This window comes from Pongo pygmaeus, chromosome 7, assembly GCF_028885625.2.
Source record: "Pongo pygmaeus isolate AG05252 chromosome 7, NHGRI_mPonPyg2-v2.0_pri, whole genome shotgun sequence".
In the NCBI taxonomy this organism is placed as follows: Eukaryota; Metazoa; Chordata; class Mammalia; order Primates; family Hominidae; genus Pongo; species Pongo pygmaeus.
The window spans coordinates 145,932,501-145,949,062 of record NC_072380.2 but is presented as its reverse complement, the minus strand read 5'-3'; the positions used below and the strand labels follow the sequence as shown (position 1 = coordinate 145,949,062).

The following is a 16,562-nucleotide window of genomic DNA, read 5'->3' as shown; positions in this document are numbered from 1 at the left end:
AGAACTCTGTGACTCTGCACAAGTCACTTTGCCCCTTTGAGTGTTAGTATTTTCCTCGTAAAAAGAAGACCAGTTTCTTTGTATGTTTGAAAGAAGTTTACGTGTACTATCTGGGAGATAATAGGTACTAAATAGGAGATATTGATATCATTTCTAAATCAGACAATTAAAATATATCCAATCCCTTTTACATTTCCTAGGCAGAAAGCTATTAATAAGCAGTGTTAAATATGATGGATTAAACGACTAAAGCAATGAGTGGGGCACTCCTCCATTTTTCTGAATATGTATTTCTGCTTGTTCCTCCATCTGATATACACGAAACAGACAGGGGTAGGTTTGCATTGCAGCAAACTAAAGTCACTTTCCGAATAACACTTTCCTAAGTCACTTTCAGAAGAAAACTTCCCCATTCTAAATTGTGAAATCTGGCAATGTATTTCCAAGGGAAATGAGCCTTCTTAAAGACAGAAATTATTCATTCTAGTACACCTAAATCAGTGCCCTGCATTAATAGATGCTACTGGGTTTTACGTTTTCATTTGACATTCATCAAGAATGTATTTCTCCCAGCTCTGAGAGAGGCTGAAACTTAAAGTTCCCATCAAAATTTCCAGCATATTTCAGACCAAACCATTTGGTTCTTGTTAGCAGCCCAAGGGTCCTGTTCGTACATTTATCTGTCCATCTATCTGTCCATCTATCTATTCATCTATCCCTCTCTTCCTGCAATAAAATATCCATTGAGGTCACATCACGTGATCAACTTCCTCCCTCTCTCATTCTCCCTACAAGTTCCGAAGGAAATAAGTACACTCTGTTCGAACCACTTCCTCCTATCTGAGAACCGCTAAGGTAGGAGGCAATTTGATTATGGTAACTCTAGCTAAGACAGCAATTTTAGGGGTCAGGGGCTCAGTGGTTCTCTTTTGTTGTCAAACAGCTTTGCAAAGTCACACTTCGCTCCTTAGCACCAGGCAGACTGGAACCAGGGCTGGAGGACTTGGTGTGTATATGTGTGGAGAGGAGGTTGGTGAGTGAAGTTGGGAGACTTAAACAGCTTCCGAAGAAAGTGAGAATTGTTGCTGGCTTGTGCTTAGGGGCAAAATAACTACCTCAGACGGTCCAGGCTTCCTGGAAGTGGACCACCTCTTGCCTATACTGTGCCAGGCAGTTTATATACAATACCTTCAGTCATTCATTCTAACTAACTGAGCTTGCATTATGTGCCAGGCACCTGCTAGGTCACGGTTTTTCATTGAGGAATATAATAGACATGAACCCTATCCTAAGAAAGTTGTCCTGGGAGCAGTAAGCATTTAGAGAAACAAATACGTAAGGACAAATAGTGGTATGTGCCGTGAAGGAAACAGAGCTAGGGAGAGAGAAGAGAGGGGACCAAGTGGAGTCAGTACAGTCAGTTTCATTTAATTCTCCCACTAATCCTGGGAGCTGAACGTGTTCCCCCTAGTTTGCAGGTACGCCACCTCCCCCAACTCCTCCCCTCTCCCCTCTCCCCTCTGCGTGCCATCCAAGCCACATGGACAATCGGCTCAAAATGTGCATCCTCTGAATGCAAGTTCCAATAACCAGAGTGTCTGGACCCACCTCTCATTGCACCGCTCTATCCACAAACCTATCAATCCACCTACTGAATAACTATGACAAGCATAACCCTCTAGCACACAAAAAGGTACCATAACCTTGCCAGAAAAAAGGAGAGCTCTGCTTTAGGTTGCCCTCCATCCCTTTCCTCAGGCCTAAGGACACGGTAGCTGGGAGCCAGGCTCTAGAGCCAGACCCCTGGATTCCAGTCCCACCTCCAGCACTTTACAGCTGGGCAAACTCTGACACGTTATGTGAATGCTCTGGCCTTGGTTTCCCCGATTAGACAAAAGGTCTCAGTGTAATGATGCATACTCCAGAGAGTTGTGGAGGTCAAGTGGAGAGTACATGTAACACGCCTAGAACACACAATTCCTCAATATGCACTGGCGCCCCCTCTCCTGTTGCTGTACACGAAGCCTCATCAAGGGCCGGCACCAATTTGGGGTGGACACAGGGAGGCCTCCAGCTGGCTCCCTCACTATTTATAGAAAGGCGAACTGACACCAAAAGAGGAAAGTGACTTGGCCACAGTCTCGGGGGAGTTGATTGGCCCACTGTGGGTTCTAAAGACAGAATGTGCAGAAAATGAAAATTAGATAAAATTAGGGGAAACAATTGAGATAAATTTCCTCTCACAGTATTGGAGCCACCCATCCCAGTGATTTTATGACACAGTTGACAACCACTGTCCAGGGAGAAAGGACAACTTTACCACGGTCAGGAGTGAGGGTGCCTGCAGACACGGGGCAGTGTGCACACCAGCTCCCAGGCCTGTGTGCACTCTCCTCTGGTCTCGCCAGCAGACCCAGCTCTTAGAGCATCTGCTTTTAGAATTAAAGTTTTATTAAGCTGGGATGAAGGTATTACCGAAGGAATTAGGAGTGGGAGTAAAAAGACAAAGGATTTACAGGCTGGACCCAGCTCTGAACAAGCCTTGTAACCCTGGGCAAATTACTTACCTCTCTGAGACTCAGATTCCCATGCTGGCCCCAGCCCTGAGCTAGCTGTTTGACCCTGAGCAAGTTACTTAGCCTCTCTGAGACTCAGTTTTCTCATCTATAAAACAGTATGTTCTTGGGGGCATCAAATGAGTCCATGTATTTTAAACATCTCCTTTAGGCCCTCCACATAGTGGATGCCCACTTAGATTAGTCTCTTTTGTTTTGAAAACAAATAGAGAGGCCTGTAGGCAACTGTTCCAAAAACAGATGCTTGTCGGGAGAAAGATTCCATAAAGAGTCGATTAGCTCCAGTGGTGTCTGGATGCGGCCTGTGCTGGCTTATGAGGGCATTCCACACATCTTTTTCCTACTCTGTCCTCGGAGATGTCACACTGGAAACTGGAAATCAGCATGGTGGGAGTATTTACACCACAGAAATTGGCACACACTATTAGGATTTTTCCCCCTGAAACATTGATTGTTTGACATTTACTAGCACACCACAAATCCGTGGTCTCCGAGGCCCACATTGTTTCTTCAGTTCCTTTCTTTTTTTTTTTTTTTTGGAGATGGAGCCTTGCTCTGTCACCCAGGCTGAAGTTCAGTGGCACAATCTTGGCTCACTGCAAAGTCCATCTCCTGGGTTCAAGCATTTCTCCTGCCTCAGCCTCCCAAGCAGCCGGGATTTCAGCACCTGCCACCACGCCCAGCTAATTTTTGTATTTTTAGTCAAGATGGGATTTTGCCATGTTGGCCAGGCTGGTCTTGAACTCCTGACCTCAAATGATCCGCCTGCCTCAGCCTCCTAAAGTGCTGGGATTATAGTCATGAGCCACCACACCCGACCTGTTTCTTCTGTTTGTAACTGTTCCATTTTATTTCCCTATGGAGCATCTTCTGAGTCCCAGCCGAGAGTAGAAACAAACCTGCTGGCTGCTCTCAAGGCACTTATAGTCCAGTAGGAGAGACAGTCACTCACCATGCAGTCACACAAGAGACCGTCGAATTGTGACCCATCCCAAGGCAATTGGCTTTCCTGAGGTGCTAAGGAGGGAACAGTGAGCTCAAAAGAGGAGCACATTAATAGCAAACTAAAAACATCATGGAGATCTCTTTAGAGAGACCAAGCCCCATTAGACCAAATGCCTGGGAGCTGCAGAGTGTGGGGTTCTGGGGTCCATGTCCCTGGACAAGTGACTGACAGCGAGGGGAGATCCCAGATCAGGAGTTGGTCATTGGCAAATGCCGTGTCAGGTGAAATGCTGATTCCTATCTTACTTTATAAGTTTATGAGTAATGCTGTGATTCACGTGTATGAATAAAAAGGAAAAGTAACTCTTGCTGGGAAATACGATGCAATAAAGAAATCACTGACTTTATAGTCCCTGTGCCTAGAAGCCTGGGTGACCTTTAGGATGTTCATGAAAGTTTCCATCTACCTCCACCTTCTGTGATGAAACCTGCCTTTCTCAAGTATCCACATTTGAAATGAAAAGAAAAGGCCTGTTTCCTAGTCACTGTTTCCCCATTCTGTGTAATGGCTAGGATTAAAATAATTGTCTTTACCACTCTTCCTTCATTGCCAATGTTTGCTAGGCCAGCCTGCTTATAGGATCTAGAGGTATCCAGGACCTGGCCTGGGCCAAACCCCATTTATAGCCTGGTTTTGTCAGCAAATTTGTTCTGGTCCAACAGAGCCACAGGCTGACTGGGTGGTGCCCCACCTCACCATCCCTGTGTTGGGGGCCTCTGTGTACAGAAAGTCTATCTAGAAAGAAAGAAATGGGTTGGGGGGGAGGCTCTTTTTATTTCCATGAAGTATCAAAGCCACGTCAGGAATGGCTTCAGCTGCCCGCCTCTGTATGCCAGACAGCTCTTCATAAGACGCCCACTCACTGTACTGACACGTCTGGGTCACTGAGGCCCTTGCGTCAGTGTGGCGGTGAGCCACGGAGCCTGTAGGGTGTGCACAGCCCTCAACACCTCCTCTTGCCAATCCTTCCATGAGAATACCCAGAAAGGCACATATGACTATGTCCATTAAAGACAAAAACAAAAACAACAGAAAGAGTGGTCTAGTGACTTAATAAAGAATGGAATTAAAACTTGCCCCAGCATTGACAGGCTTCAAGTCTGGCTTCTTTCCATGATATCTTAAAATGACCTTAAAATGTACATTAGGACACCTCCATCCTCTTCTGGTCTTAGCATAAAGCCCAGCCTCTCTGTTAGCCTGAGAGTGTATGAGATCCCCTTCTGGGCACTCAAGGGTAGAGGAGGCCAGCACATAGGCTCCTGGACATGTGGGTCAGGCCTGCAGCCTGGTTGACAGGTAGATGGGCATTGCCTCTGCTGCAGGGGATGGAGTGCTGGGCAGGGAGTCATGCATTCATCCAAACCTAATGTGTGACCTCGAGCAGGTTGCTTGCCCTCTCTGAGCCTTTCCTTGTCCTGTGAGAGTGTTGAGTTGCTACTTTTCAAGTGATGCTTTATGATGCCCCAGGATTGAGGTATCCTATCAAGAGTAGTAGAGGGATGAGATGCTGAGCTGAGCCCCCAGCCCCATGCAGCTACTCCCTTTCATCTATTCTATGTATTGAGCTTCTAGGGAATCCTCCTTTCTTTTCTTTCTCTTTCTTTCTTTCTTTCTTTCTTTTTCTTTCTTTCTTTCTAAATGGAGTCTTGCTCTGTCACTCAGGCTGGAGTGTGCAGCAGTGTGATCTCAGCTCACTGCAGCCTCTGCCTCACGGGTTCAAGTGATTCTCCTGCCTCAGCCTCCTGAGTAACTGGGATTACAGGCACCTGCCACCACGCCCAGCTAATTTTTGCATTTTTAGTAGAGACAGGGTTTCACAACGTTGGCCAGGCTGGTCTTGAACTCCTGACCTCAGGTGATCCACTAGCCTCGGCCTCCCAACATGCTGGGATTCCAGGTGTTTGAAATATCTTAGGTAAGAGGACCCCACATTCTTCCCCAGGGGTTTCTGAGGGCCTCTGGCTTGGAGTCAGGCCTGAGAAGAAGGCTGGGAATTGCATGCCTTCTCTGAGCTGGCTGCCTGCCCTTGTAGGTCTTGCCGGTGCCCCTAGAGCCCCTGGTATGCCGCAGCCTTCCTCTGCAGGGCGGAGAAAGGAGAAGCAGATAGGGGTGGGGTGGGAGCAGGTAGAACAGACCTGTGGCTGCACCTGCCCTAGAGGAGAGCAGGGGACTATGTGGGTCACAGGGTAAGCGGCCTCGGCAGCCCCCAGCCTCGCACTCAGAGAGGTGCACCTGTGGAGTGAGGTCAGGATGTGGTGGGTGACCCCGGAAATCCTGCCAGGGAGACCACCGGATGCTAAGCCCCTGTGCCAGCTCTTATTTTTCCTGAAAGGAAGGGTCAGACCACAGGCAGCACTGAGCAAGTCCCTAGTCAATTGTGCCGGTACTGGGTACAGTCACAGCGGGAAAATGGTTGAGGCAAAAGAGCCATGACTAACTGTTCAGCCCAACCCTTTCCCCATCAGATTTGAGGACTCTTTGGCCCAGACAGAGGAAGGTACTTGCTCAAGCTTGCACAGTGAGTTAGCCAACCCCCCAGCCCCTGCACGGGATCTAGCTTTGGTAAATTTTAGCTGCCATTTACCAAACATATCTCTGCTTTAGATATGACCCACAATTTCAACCTCAAAACAACCCCATAGGGCATATACTTGTATCCCAAATTAGTGGATTTGAAAATCAAGGCTCAGAGAAGTGAACTAACTTGCCCAGGGACACACAGCCAGTAGGTTGGGAGCTGGAATCTGCACTCAGGCCTGCCTGCTTTGAAAATCTCTTCTTTAAGGTGCCCTCATTCTTTCCAACCTTTTGATTATAAAAGCAATTCATGCACTTGGGAGAAAATCTGGGTATTTTAGAAATGTGTAAGTAAATAACAAATTTATAAATTCACACATAAAATCACTACCCAGAGAGAGTCCTTGGAAACATTTTGGAAATTTCTCTTTAATATTTTTCCATATGTATGCATTTGAGTGGCACATTTTTATGAAACGGAGATTCTAAAAGCATGGCTAGTATTCCTTTCTGTTTCTTTTCTTTTGTTTTGTTCCACAGCAGTAACAGCTTTTTTTTTTTTTTTTTTTGAGACAGAGTCTCGCTCTGTCACCCAGGTTGGAGTGCAGTGGCACGATCTTAGCTCACTGCAAGCTCTGCCTTCTGGGTTCACGCCATTCTCTTGCCTCAGCCTCCCAAGTAGCTGGGACTACAGGTGCCTGCCACCACGCCCGGCTGATTTATTTTTGTATTTTTAGTAGAGACAGGGTTTCACCATGTTACCCAGGATGGTCTCCATCTCCTCACCTCGTGATCTGCCCACCTCAGCCTCCTAAGTAACAGCTTTTTAAAAATAATGCTGTGAAAGGCTAGAAAACATTCCTTGCGATTCACTCCTGCCCTTTTGACCACAGCATGCCTCAACTGGCCTCTCTCTCTTGTTTCTTCTGCTCCCAGCAGCACTTCTGCACCCCTCATCCCCACTGGAAACCCAGACCTGGGCTTCCAAACACTGCCAAGTGACATCCAAGTGATCTCTCAGGGCCTCCATTGTATTAAAGTTTCCCCCAAAGTTTATGCTTCCTAAGGTTTGCTTTGATGACTTTTATTTTACTTTATTTTGTTTTGTTTTATTTTATTTTATTTTATTTTATTTTATTTTATTTTATTTTATTTTATTTTATTTTTGAGACAGAGTTTTGCTCTTGCTCCCCAGGCTGGAGTACAATGGCCTGATCTCGGCTCACTGCCACCTCCGCCCACTGAGTTCAAGTGATTCTCCTGCCTCAGCCTCCTGAGTAGTTGGGATTACAGGCATGTGCCAACATGTCTGGCTAATTTTTGTATTTTAGTAGAGACGGGGTTTCTCCATGTTGGCCAGGCTGGTCTTGAACTCCTGACCTGACATGATTCACCTGCCTCAGCCTCCCAAAGTGCTAGGATCACAGGTGTGAGCCACCACACCCGGCCTGATGACTTTTAAAAATCACTTTTCTGTTGCTTTCTTGGGTTTGAAAATCTCTTCTTTTCTGTCAGAGGACAGAAAAACAGGGCAGCACTGGTGGCCAATAAGAGCACAGGTTTTAGAGCCAGGCAGATCTGGCTGGAATCCCAGCTTTACCTCTTCCTAGCAGTATAACCTTGGACAAGTCACTTAATTTATCTCAGCTATAAAGTGGGGTTGTTTGGAGCAACCCAGGACATACTGGCTGGACAGTACTTAGCTTTGTGCCTGGCAGAGGATGCTTTCTGACCAATTGTGGGATGGGGGTGTTCTGGTCATCACCGTTGTTGTTGGCATTCACATATATGGTGGACATTGAGGCTTCTCCACTTGCCGCACCATGCTTCCATGCCTTAGAAGAAGGTCATATGAATGGGCTTATAGCTGTCACACCTTGCAGCAGAAATTTCTAAGAATAGAGGGAAGGTAGCATCCTTAAGTATGTTTTCACATTAATTCTAACTGTCACCAAGGGTTCAGTTCCTGGCTTTTTGACCTGCCTTCCCTTGGTTGGACTTCCTCAGTTTCTCTCCCCTTTGGTGCACGATAAAGGGGTTCGGGCTACCCTCCTTCCCAGCAGCAAGGCCAGGCATCAGAAGCACAAGATGGACCAGGTGCGCAGTACTGTCCTGGGACACTGTCCCGGGAATGGAAGGTTCTGAGAAGCCTCCCCACCAGGATTTATGAGATAATGCAGAGCACACAATGAAAGGACCCAGATCTGCAAAACGGAAACCTATTAAGAGGAGGGCTGCTGGCCGGCACATCCCACGTTGTCGACGGCAACGCCATGCCAGTATGTGACCTCTCCATGCCATGCTTCTGCTCAAATGGCAGCCAGCTGCACACTGACCAGAGTTCCTTACACTGGAGAGACAGCAGCAGGGTCCTGAACAAAAGGTGTAGGTCCTGAAGTCAGGAGATGTAAGGTTTCCAGCTCCAGGACAGTGGGGAGGTGACTAACCCCTGATCTCACACTAACAAAGTGAAAGAGTGTCTGCCCTCAGGAATGCTTGTAAGATTAAACACAACAATACCTGCAAATTGCCTCCCGGAAGGTGGTTGTACACATTAACTGTCTTCCCTTGATTCTGAAGCACATAAAGACAAGAGTTGGGATTCTGTCTAATGGGACTTCATTTGAAAAATGCCAATGGTTGTTTTATTAGTAATTTTTAAAAACCATTGAGTCTTGATTGCTAAAATTAAAGGGGTTATCAGGCTCGCTCTTTGGAGATCATCTTTTCTACTCATCTCATTTTTCAGAAGAGGAAACCAAGGTCCAAGTTCACACAAAGGAAATAACATTGGTCCAAAGACCGGAGGGAAAATAAGGTAATAGCAGTTATGATTCTATGACCCAGAAACCTGAGTTACACCACCAAGGAAAGGGAGAAAGAAATCAAGAATTTGCAGAGCCAGTGTTAATTAACTCATTTCTCCTTTGCCCTTTTCTATTGTTCTTAGAAGCAATTATGTCTCCGGTACCCTCTCTCCCACCTTCAGCCACTGCATAAAACTGTCACAGATTAAATCAAATTGTTCAGCCATTTCATTAGAGAGACTCCAGCTCTCATTCTCTGGGGGCATTTTCACTCTTCTCAAATAAAAGCCTCTTTCAGATAAGTTAACTCCTTCTTGAAGACTATAGAAAGCCACTGAGCAGACCACTAAAGGGCTGTTGAGACCTGATGGTTTTTTTGGTGGTCATATAGCCCAGACACAGCCCCTTCTGTCACGGAGACTGAACTCTGACTGGCAAGACAGAACAGGTGGGAGTGCAAGCAACAGGAGCGAAGACTGTTAGCATAGCAGAACCCAGGCCTTCAGCACTGACTCAAACTTTCTCATCTCGTGACCCTGGGTACGTTTCTTTTCCTAGATGAACCTCATTTCTCCAATCTCAAAAATGCAAGCTTAAAGGCTTTTTTTTTTTTTTTCTGTAGTGGATTCCAGGAATCCCTCCAAAATAGCATGCAAATGCTTGAGAAGAATGATAGAGCTGTTGGGAAGAGAGAGGATGTTGGAATTCTCTTTGATGGATAGCAAAGTCTTGTTCTGACTTGTTTTCTGGAATGGTTGACATAAAGGAGGGGAGAGATCAGACATTGTGGTGGGATCCTGCTGCTTAGAAGCAGCTTGGGGGAGGGGATGGAGGGGAGGGAAGGCTGGCAGGGCTGGGGGCACCCTGGCATCTGGAGGGATGGAATCTATGGGGGCGGGATTCTGGGCACAATCACTAGGTGTTGAATGACAGTTGATGAGTCAGGCTGAAAGGACAGGAAGGCATTGTTGGGACAGTTTGCTGTGTCTGGGGACACCGGAGATGGTGGCAAATGGGCAAGGCCAGCACACATGTGGTTTCAGAATTAGTTCTGCATGTTGAGAACTTTCCCCAGAAGCCCAAAGGCCTCGGTGATGATAGACAAGGAGGCTGAGGAACCAAGGCAGCTGGCAGGTTCCAGGAAGCCCAAGGAGCAGGACAGAGGCAGGTGTGTGCAGGACAGCCTGTGCATGTCACATGTGTGTTTCCCAAGGCCTGTGCGGAGCAACCTGTGCATGTCACACACATGCTTCCTGAGGCCTGTGTAGGACACCCTGTGTGTGTCACATGCGTGCTTCCTGAGGCCTGTGCAGAGTGGCCTCTGCATGTCACACGCATGCTTCCCAAAGCGTGTGCGGGACAGCCCGTGTGGCTACAATCCCCTCAGGGCCAGGGAGGCCTGGTTTGCCTCTTCCCTCTTGCCTGACCCTGGCCTCGGAGGCAGCACACTCCCACTACGTGGGTGGGATCCTGACTTCCTCAAGGCTCTAGCCCAGGGCCCGACACCGGGTAGATGCCCAGGTGTCTGCTGAACTGCGGGAAATGTGGGTTGGAGTCACACCACCTGCTGTGTTTCTGTAAGCATTTTGGGGAAGCACAGTTCTTGGGTACCTTCACCAGGCTCAGGGATGGAGACAAGGCCAATGTATCCCTGCCCTCCTGGACTGCAGGTGTTGCTGTTAGAACCTGCCCAGCTGCTAGAAAGTTCCTACCAGGGTCAGAGGCCCTAGGATTTTGGATGCACGTGTTTTTCTGGTTTGTGAGGAGGGTAGGGGCAAGAGTGGAGAAAGAAGGGCCCAAGCCTCAAATATGCAAGGGAATCCTCTTTTCTAGTCACAAAGATCAACAGGATCCAAAAAGGATGGGATTTGCGCTTCACTTTAAACATGCTGCCCATTCTAGCCAACCCTTCTGTGGTGCACTGTGAGTTTACAGCTTTTGCGAGCCTTGTCATTGTCTTGGGAATATTACTATGCATTAGCTTGAGCAGTAAGTGACAAGTTGTTCATGTAAATGTCTAAGATACATGGACTTTTAAACAACTCTCATTTTGGTGTTTCTTGTTTCTTAATATAGTAGGAGTCTCACCTCACACCACCCCTTCCCTTAAATTAGGGAGCAGTGCAGACCTCCGTCAACCTGGGGAGGGCCTTGCTCTGAGAGTGTACTTCTTTCCAGAACCTGTACACATAGGGCATGGAGACAGGACTCAAGGCCAGGGTGGGAGTTGGACGGGCTGACTTTTGTGCCCTTCATAAGGTTTGATCCTGAGCTGCAGACACAGGTAGGTGGGAGATTAGTTTCCATTTGGGCTGGAGGCCGATGAGGGGACCCTGTTCCATCTCTTCTCTTTGACCCCACAAAGCAGGCAGAGCTCTATTTATGAATGTGGCCTTCCTCTCTGTGCTTCCACCATCCAGAGGGAATGTGGCTTCCCTAAAACCCTGTTCTCTGATAATCTATGTCCCTTTCCAAATTATTTGTATGAAGGTCCAGACTTGGAAATTTTATCATTAAGGACAATCAGTAAACAGAGTAATAACTAACATGTATTCTATGCCAGGCCACGTTCAAAGTGGTTCCCATGCTTTATCTCAGTTAATTTTGTAACTGTAACCCAACACTGTTCAATTAGTGTCCCCCAAAATGGTCAGAAAAAGGTTAATGACCTGGCCAGGCACGGAGGCTCACACCTGTAATCCCACCACATTGGGAGGCCAAGGCAGGTAGATCACCTGAGATCAGGAATCCAAGATCAGCCTGGCAACATGGTGAAACCCCATCTCTACTAAAAATACAAAAATTAGCTGGGTGCGGCATGTGTGCCTGTAATCCCAGCTACCTGGAAGGCTGAGGCAGGAGAATTGCTTGAACCCGGGAGGCAGGGTTGCAGTGAGCCAAGATTGTGCCATTGCACTCCAGCCTAGGCGACAGAGTGAGACTGCGCCTCAAAAAAACAAAAATAGAAAAGGTTAATGACTTGCCCGAAGTCATCTAGCTTGTAAGTACACAGCCAGAATTTAAGCCTGGGTGGCTACCTTAGAAACCGTTATGGAGCAACCCAGAGATTTAGCATCAGTGGTTCCAATCTCAGTTCTACAATTACTTGCCATGTGACCTCACACAAGTCACTTACCCCTTTTGAGACTCAGTTTCCCTCACTGCACAATGGGCTTAAGCATGATGCAATGACTTTACAATGAACAAAAGTAACAGTCAATGTGAAACGGCTTCAGCAGCATGCAGCCAGTATGCAGAATTGTTATGAAGTTTTCCTCTTTCATCCTTTGTTAAAGCATGCTGACAAACTCAAAAGGATGACAAAAAGTAGCAGCAGAAAGTACCTTCTCCTCATGCCTTTGGTTGTACAGACACATAACTTCTGTACTCCAAATTCCTGGCACACAGAGTTGATGGTGAGGGCCCCTGAGTGGAGATACTTTCTGGGCCACCTGAAATGCTGCTTGGTTTCTCACACAAACTCTGCTGTGGCTGCTTACCATCCTCAGTGAGGGTGCGGAAGAATGGAAACTTTTGCCACCAACAGCATTTGCTAGCAACTTCCCTCTCTGTGGTTTTTCTGTCATTCCCTTGATAAAAGAACTTGAGCTGCACAAAAGTAACCAATCTTCACCAATCTCATCTTCACATATAAACAGCCGCCTTTCAAGAAGCAAGCTGCCAGAAAAATGATGCATGATGCTCTCTAAACTGGGTCATTCTCCACTTGGAGGGCTCAGGGCACAGTTGACTTTCCCCGTCTGTCTCCTATACCACAGGCTCTGGGCATCACCAGCGGCCCCAGGGAAAAAGAAAGAAATGGGAAACAGCATGAAATCTGCCCCTGCGCCTGCCGAGAGGCCCCTGCCCAACCCAGAGGGTAAGTCTGGCTTCTCTGGTGAGATGCTTAAGTCTGTGCTACAAGAGCCTGTGGTAAAGATTGGGCGGTGGTGGATGCTGATAACTACTTAAACGGGGCAATGGGTACTGAAGGGCTCATTATGTCTGTTTCTCTAGTTTTGTTTGTGGTTCAAATATTTCATAATTAAAAGATGAAAAGGATTGGGTGCTTGGCGCACCTGAAGGATGTCAAATCTTTGGCATTTTGAGATGGATCTCCAAGATCAGCTGGTTTAATCGCTTTATTTTCCAGGTAGGGAGACTGAGCCTCACAAAGGGAATGGGATCCACATCATTGGGCATTTGCTGATAAATTTCCAATCCAGGCCCATCCGATTCTGAAACCTAGACTCCTGTTTACCAAACTCTGGCAGCCCATAATATAATATCATCCATATAGTTAGCCCCGCAAGAGCTGGATCTGTGTTACTTTTCTAAGCTAGGCACCGTCCTGTGACATCTTCCTGAAAAGAAAGGAAACCTTATGTCCCATTGGTGGGACTGCAAGATGACAAGCATTCTCAGGGGAAGAGCCTAATATTGCAGGTTAATCAGTGATGACAAAAGTCAGCTTTTCGGAGAGATGTCAGGTTTGGCTAGACTCCCAAAGCTACAAAGAGTCCCTCAGCAACTGGTCAGAGGCCTGGGAGGGAACACCAGTGAACAAAGGGAAAAGGCTGAACGTCAAATCCACCATGCTCTGGGCTCAGCTATGCTGGCCCTTTCTAATGGCCTGACCTTTATTTCCTCAGATTCCTAGTCCATAATTCTCATCTTGTGGGGTCTTGGGAAAGGGATGGTTAGGGAGGCCAGGGGGCACCTTGGGACACTTCTGCTTCCCACCTTACATGGTAGCATTTGGGGCCTGGTGTCCCATCTCCTAGCAGGGGTGACCACACATGGTTCCCAGCAGCCCCTGCAGCACTGCCCTGGGCAGAGTTCACTGGCGCAGATGGCTGCCCTGTCTGCCGAGCCTGACTGGGGAGTGAACTGAGCCAGGTTCCTGCGCTGCCTCCAGGTACTGCGCATTTCATGACTTCTGTGGGCTCTCTCACAAACCAGCTTTCTCACTGCTTCCAGAACGGACAGGCCCAGCTCGTGTGGTCTGATGGCCTCCGATGCCCCCAAGCCAGCATGCCAAGACCCAGCCACCCCACACCCCTTTCAAGTCAGATGCAGAACAATCCTAGTGGCTCTTATTTATCTAGTGAAGTAACTCTCCTTCTCAAGCCAAACGGAAGAGGGATAAACAAAAAGAATATTCCCCAGGACCAAGGAGATGGAACCAGATGACAACGTGGAACACAGCATGTGCTCTCAGGGCCCTGCAGACAGCAGCCCTCTACCTCCCGTGCCACACTCAGAACAGCATGCAGTGTGCAGGGCGGCTGAGCTGCTGCTGCTGTCAGGAGAATGCCAGGCTCTTTCTCACCCTCTCCAAACTGGCTTTGGCCACAGCCTCCTCCTCTGGTCATAACCACTGCTAGAAAACTGACACTGCAGGGCCCTGAGCCCAGGCAGGCTGGAGAGGCACCCACGCACCAAACCCATCTTGGGTCGTCACCTCTCAGCCTGGGGCAGAGGGGGCAGCATGCTTGAGCGAACCTCATGAAAACATCAGTCGCCAAGGCTTGCTCATTTGCCTTCAACTTTTCAATGCAAATTGTCATGAAATAAGTTGATTTTTTTCCATTATGTGGCTGGGAGGTCACCTCTAGAACAGACATAGATAGAGGGGTCTCCCCACCCCTCCACCCGCTGGTGAAGAGAATTCCCCTGGTCATACCCCGTTTGTGATCCAGGCAACCACATCAAGCACTGGTGGGCTGCCTTTCCAACCCCCATCCCTGAAACGTTCCCCCAATCATTGGTCCTAATGTTATTTCCTCTTTTCTCTTCTACCTACTTGAGTAAGGGAGGGGAAGGCGGTGCAGTGATGCCGTGTTAAGTAGTCCCTAACTGCCTCATGCACAGGGTCAGGGTTTTTATGGAATGAGCTCCTACTCAGCTCAAGCTCCTATGGTTGCTCATTCGGTTACCCTCAAACAAGTAACCTAGGAGACGGTGCAGGTCTCGCTGGTTGCTTTAGGCCAATGTGCAATTAGAGCCAGCTCCCACATTAGCTTCAGTGCCAGAGAGGCACCACAGACCCTCCACAGACCCTGGCCATGCACAAGGATCACCCAGAGGCCAGCCTGGACACTTTTAGACAACCACGTTTTCTGAGCTTTTGGGAGATTATTCTCCTCCCAAGCCAGGATTGTGAATGCCTTGGAACATGGCTTTGCCCATGTTTTTTTGTTTGTTTGTTTTGTTTTTTGTTGTTTTTTTTTGCTAAACTAAGATTTCCAGAATATTCTTGATTAGTCGATTTCTCAGGAACTAATGTCTTAAACCTACAAAAGGAAGCAGGACTTGAGGGAAATAGAGCAAGTTTCGAGGCAGAAGGCCCTCACTGAGCTTCCAGTAATGTTCCGTGGAAGCTGTGTGACTTTAGGTGAGTCACTCGGCCTGCCCCAGAGATCTGGAACAAGTCCCTCCTCACAGCGACAGCATGATGCAGTGCAGGCACCAGCAAAGAAGGGTGTGGAAACTTTTAAAAACTCTATTTGGGGTTACCTGACTGCACCAGGCTGTACCTAAATGGCCATTCCCCAAAAGTTTTAAAGTGGTGAAACTGGTAGTTCTGTAATTTGCTTTCAAATCATCCCAAAGTGTTCATTTTCTCTACAATTCTATACATACTTCTGTACCAGACATGGGCAGTACAGGATTTTTTAATACAACCTAGGGAAGTCCCGCTGTGGTCAGGAAATGGCATATTTCCACCTTAAAATGAGCACTCCATCTCTGCTGTGATCTTTTTCCCCTCTTTGTTCTTTCTCTTCTTATCACCCTGACCTGAAGAGGCACCAACAGAGGCAGCAGCACAGACCCCTTTCTGCCCATGCAAGGGTAGAAATAATGCTGTTTACATAGTTGCCCAGTGGAAAGAAGGGGGTGGGTGGGGCTCGGGGAAGGAAGAAGGAGGTAGGGACCTCTCAAACCCAGCTTGCAGCTTCTCAGTAAGTGGTCTTCACACCACCTGCATCAGAATCCCCTGGGAAGTAATTGAAATGCAGATTCCTGGGTCCCATCCCAGGCCTACCAATCAGAACCTGGGGATGCTGGAAGGTAGCCGCCAGCTGAATTTCCTAGGAGTCCCTGGGGACTCTGTAACCCCTAAAGCTTGCAGACCACAGACCAGATTTTAGTCCTGCCCCTGCACTGACACACAACAAGAGATGAGAAAGAGTTTATCTCCTTAGTCTCTCTGTCCTCCTTTGTAAAACGGGAATGATTAGAGCCGCTTGGTGCTCACAGCCTCCAGACACAGTGCCCAGTGCTTTACATGCGCAGACTCGATTCTCACAGCCCCACGAGGCTTCTGCCTATTATCATCTCCATTTTGCAGTTGGAGAATCTGAGGTACAAGAAGCTTAAATGACTTGCCTGAGGCCATACAGCTCAGAGGAGAGAGCTGGGATTCAAAGCCAGGTGGTCTGACTCCCGGGTCTGTCTCCCCACCTCAGTGTGTGCCTGGAAAGGACAGGGTTTCAAGAAGCCCGCATGTTCTGGAAGAGGATGGGCTCGCTCTCGAGTGAATGAGAACGTGCCTGGCCACCAGATTTAATGACCCAGATGTTCAAGTGCCCTAGCAAGGGGTCCCACAGACAGTGAATCCGTGTCAAATCTGGGACCAGATCCCTTTTT

The 16,562-nt window shown here is 47.9% G+C and overlaps 2 protein-coding genes across 3 annotated transcripts in view; one reads left to right on the top strand and one right to left on the bottom strand.

Annotated features, from left to right (window-relative positions):
* Positions 1 to 16,562, bottom strand: part of TG (thyroglobulin) — a 279,014-nt gene that overhangs the window by 61,627 nt on the left and 200,825 nt on the right. The gene's annotated exons all lie outside the window — the stretch shown is intronic.
* The window catches only part of SLA (Src like adaptor), a 39,080-nt gene that overhangs the window by 1,985 nt on the left and 20,533 nt on the right, over positions 1 to 16,562 (top strand). Inside the window, exon 2 of one of the 2 annotated variants that reach the window (XM_054499135.2) lies at positions 12,689 to 12,789. In XM_054499135.2, coding sequence (XP_054355110.2) covers positions 12,729 to 12,789 — 61 coding nt within the window. In that variant the 5' untranslated portion in view covers positions 12,689 to 12,728. Of the gene's footprint in view, positions 1 to 12,608; positions 12,790 to 16,562 lie in introns of those variants that run through there. The other variant, XM_054499134.2, reaches the window with a different exon arrangement.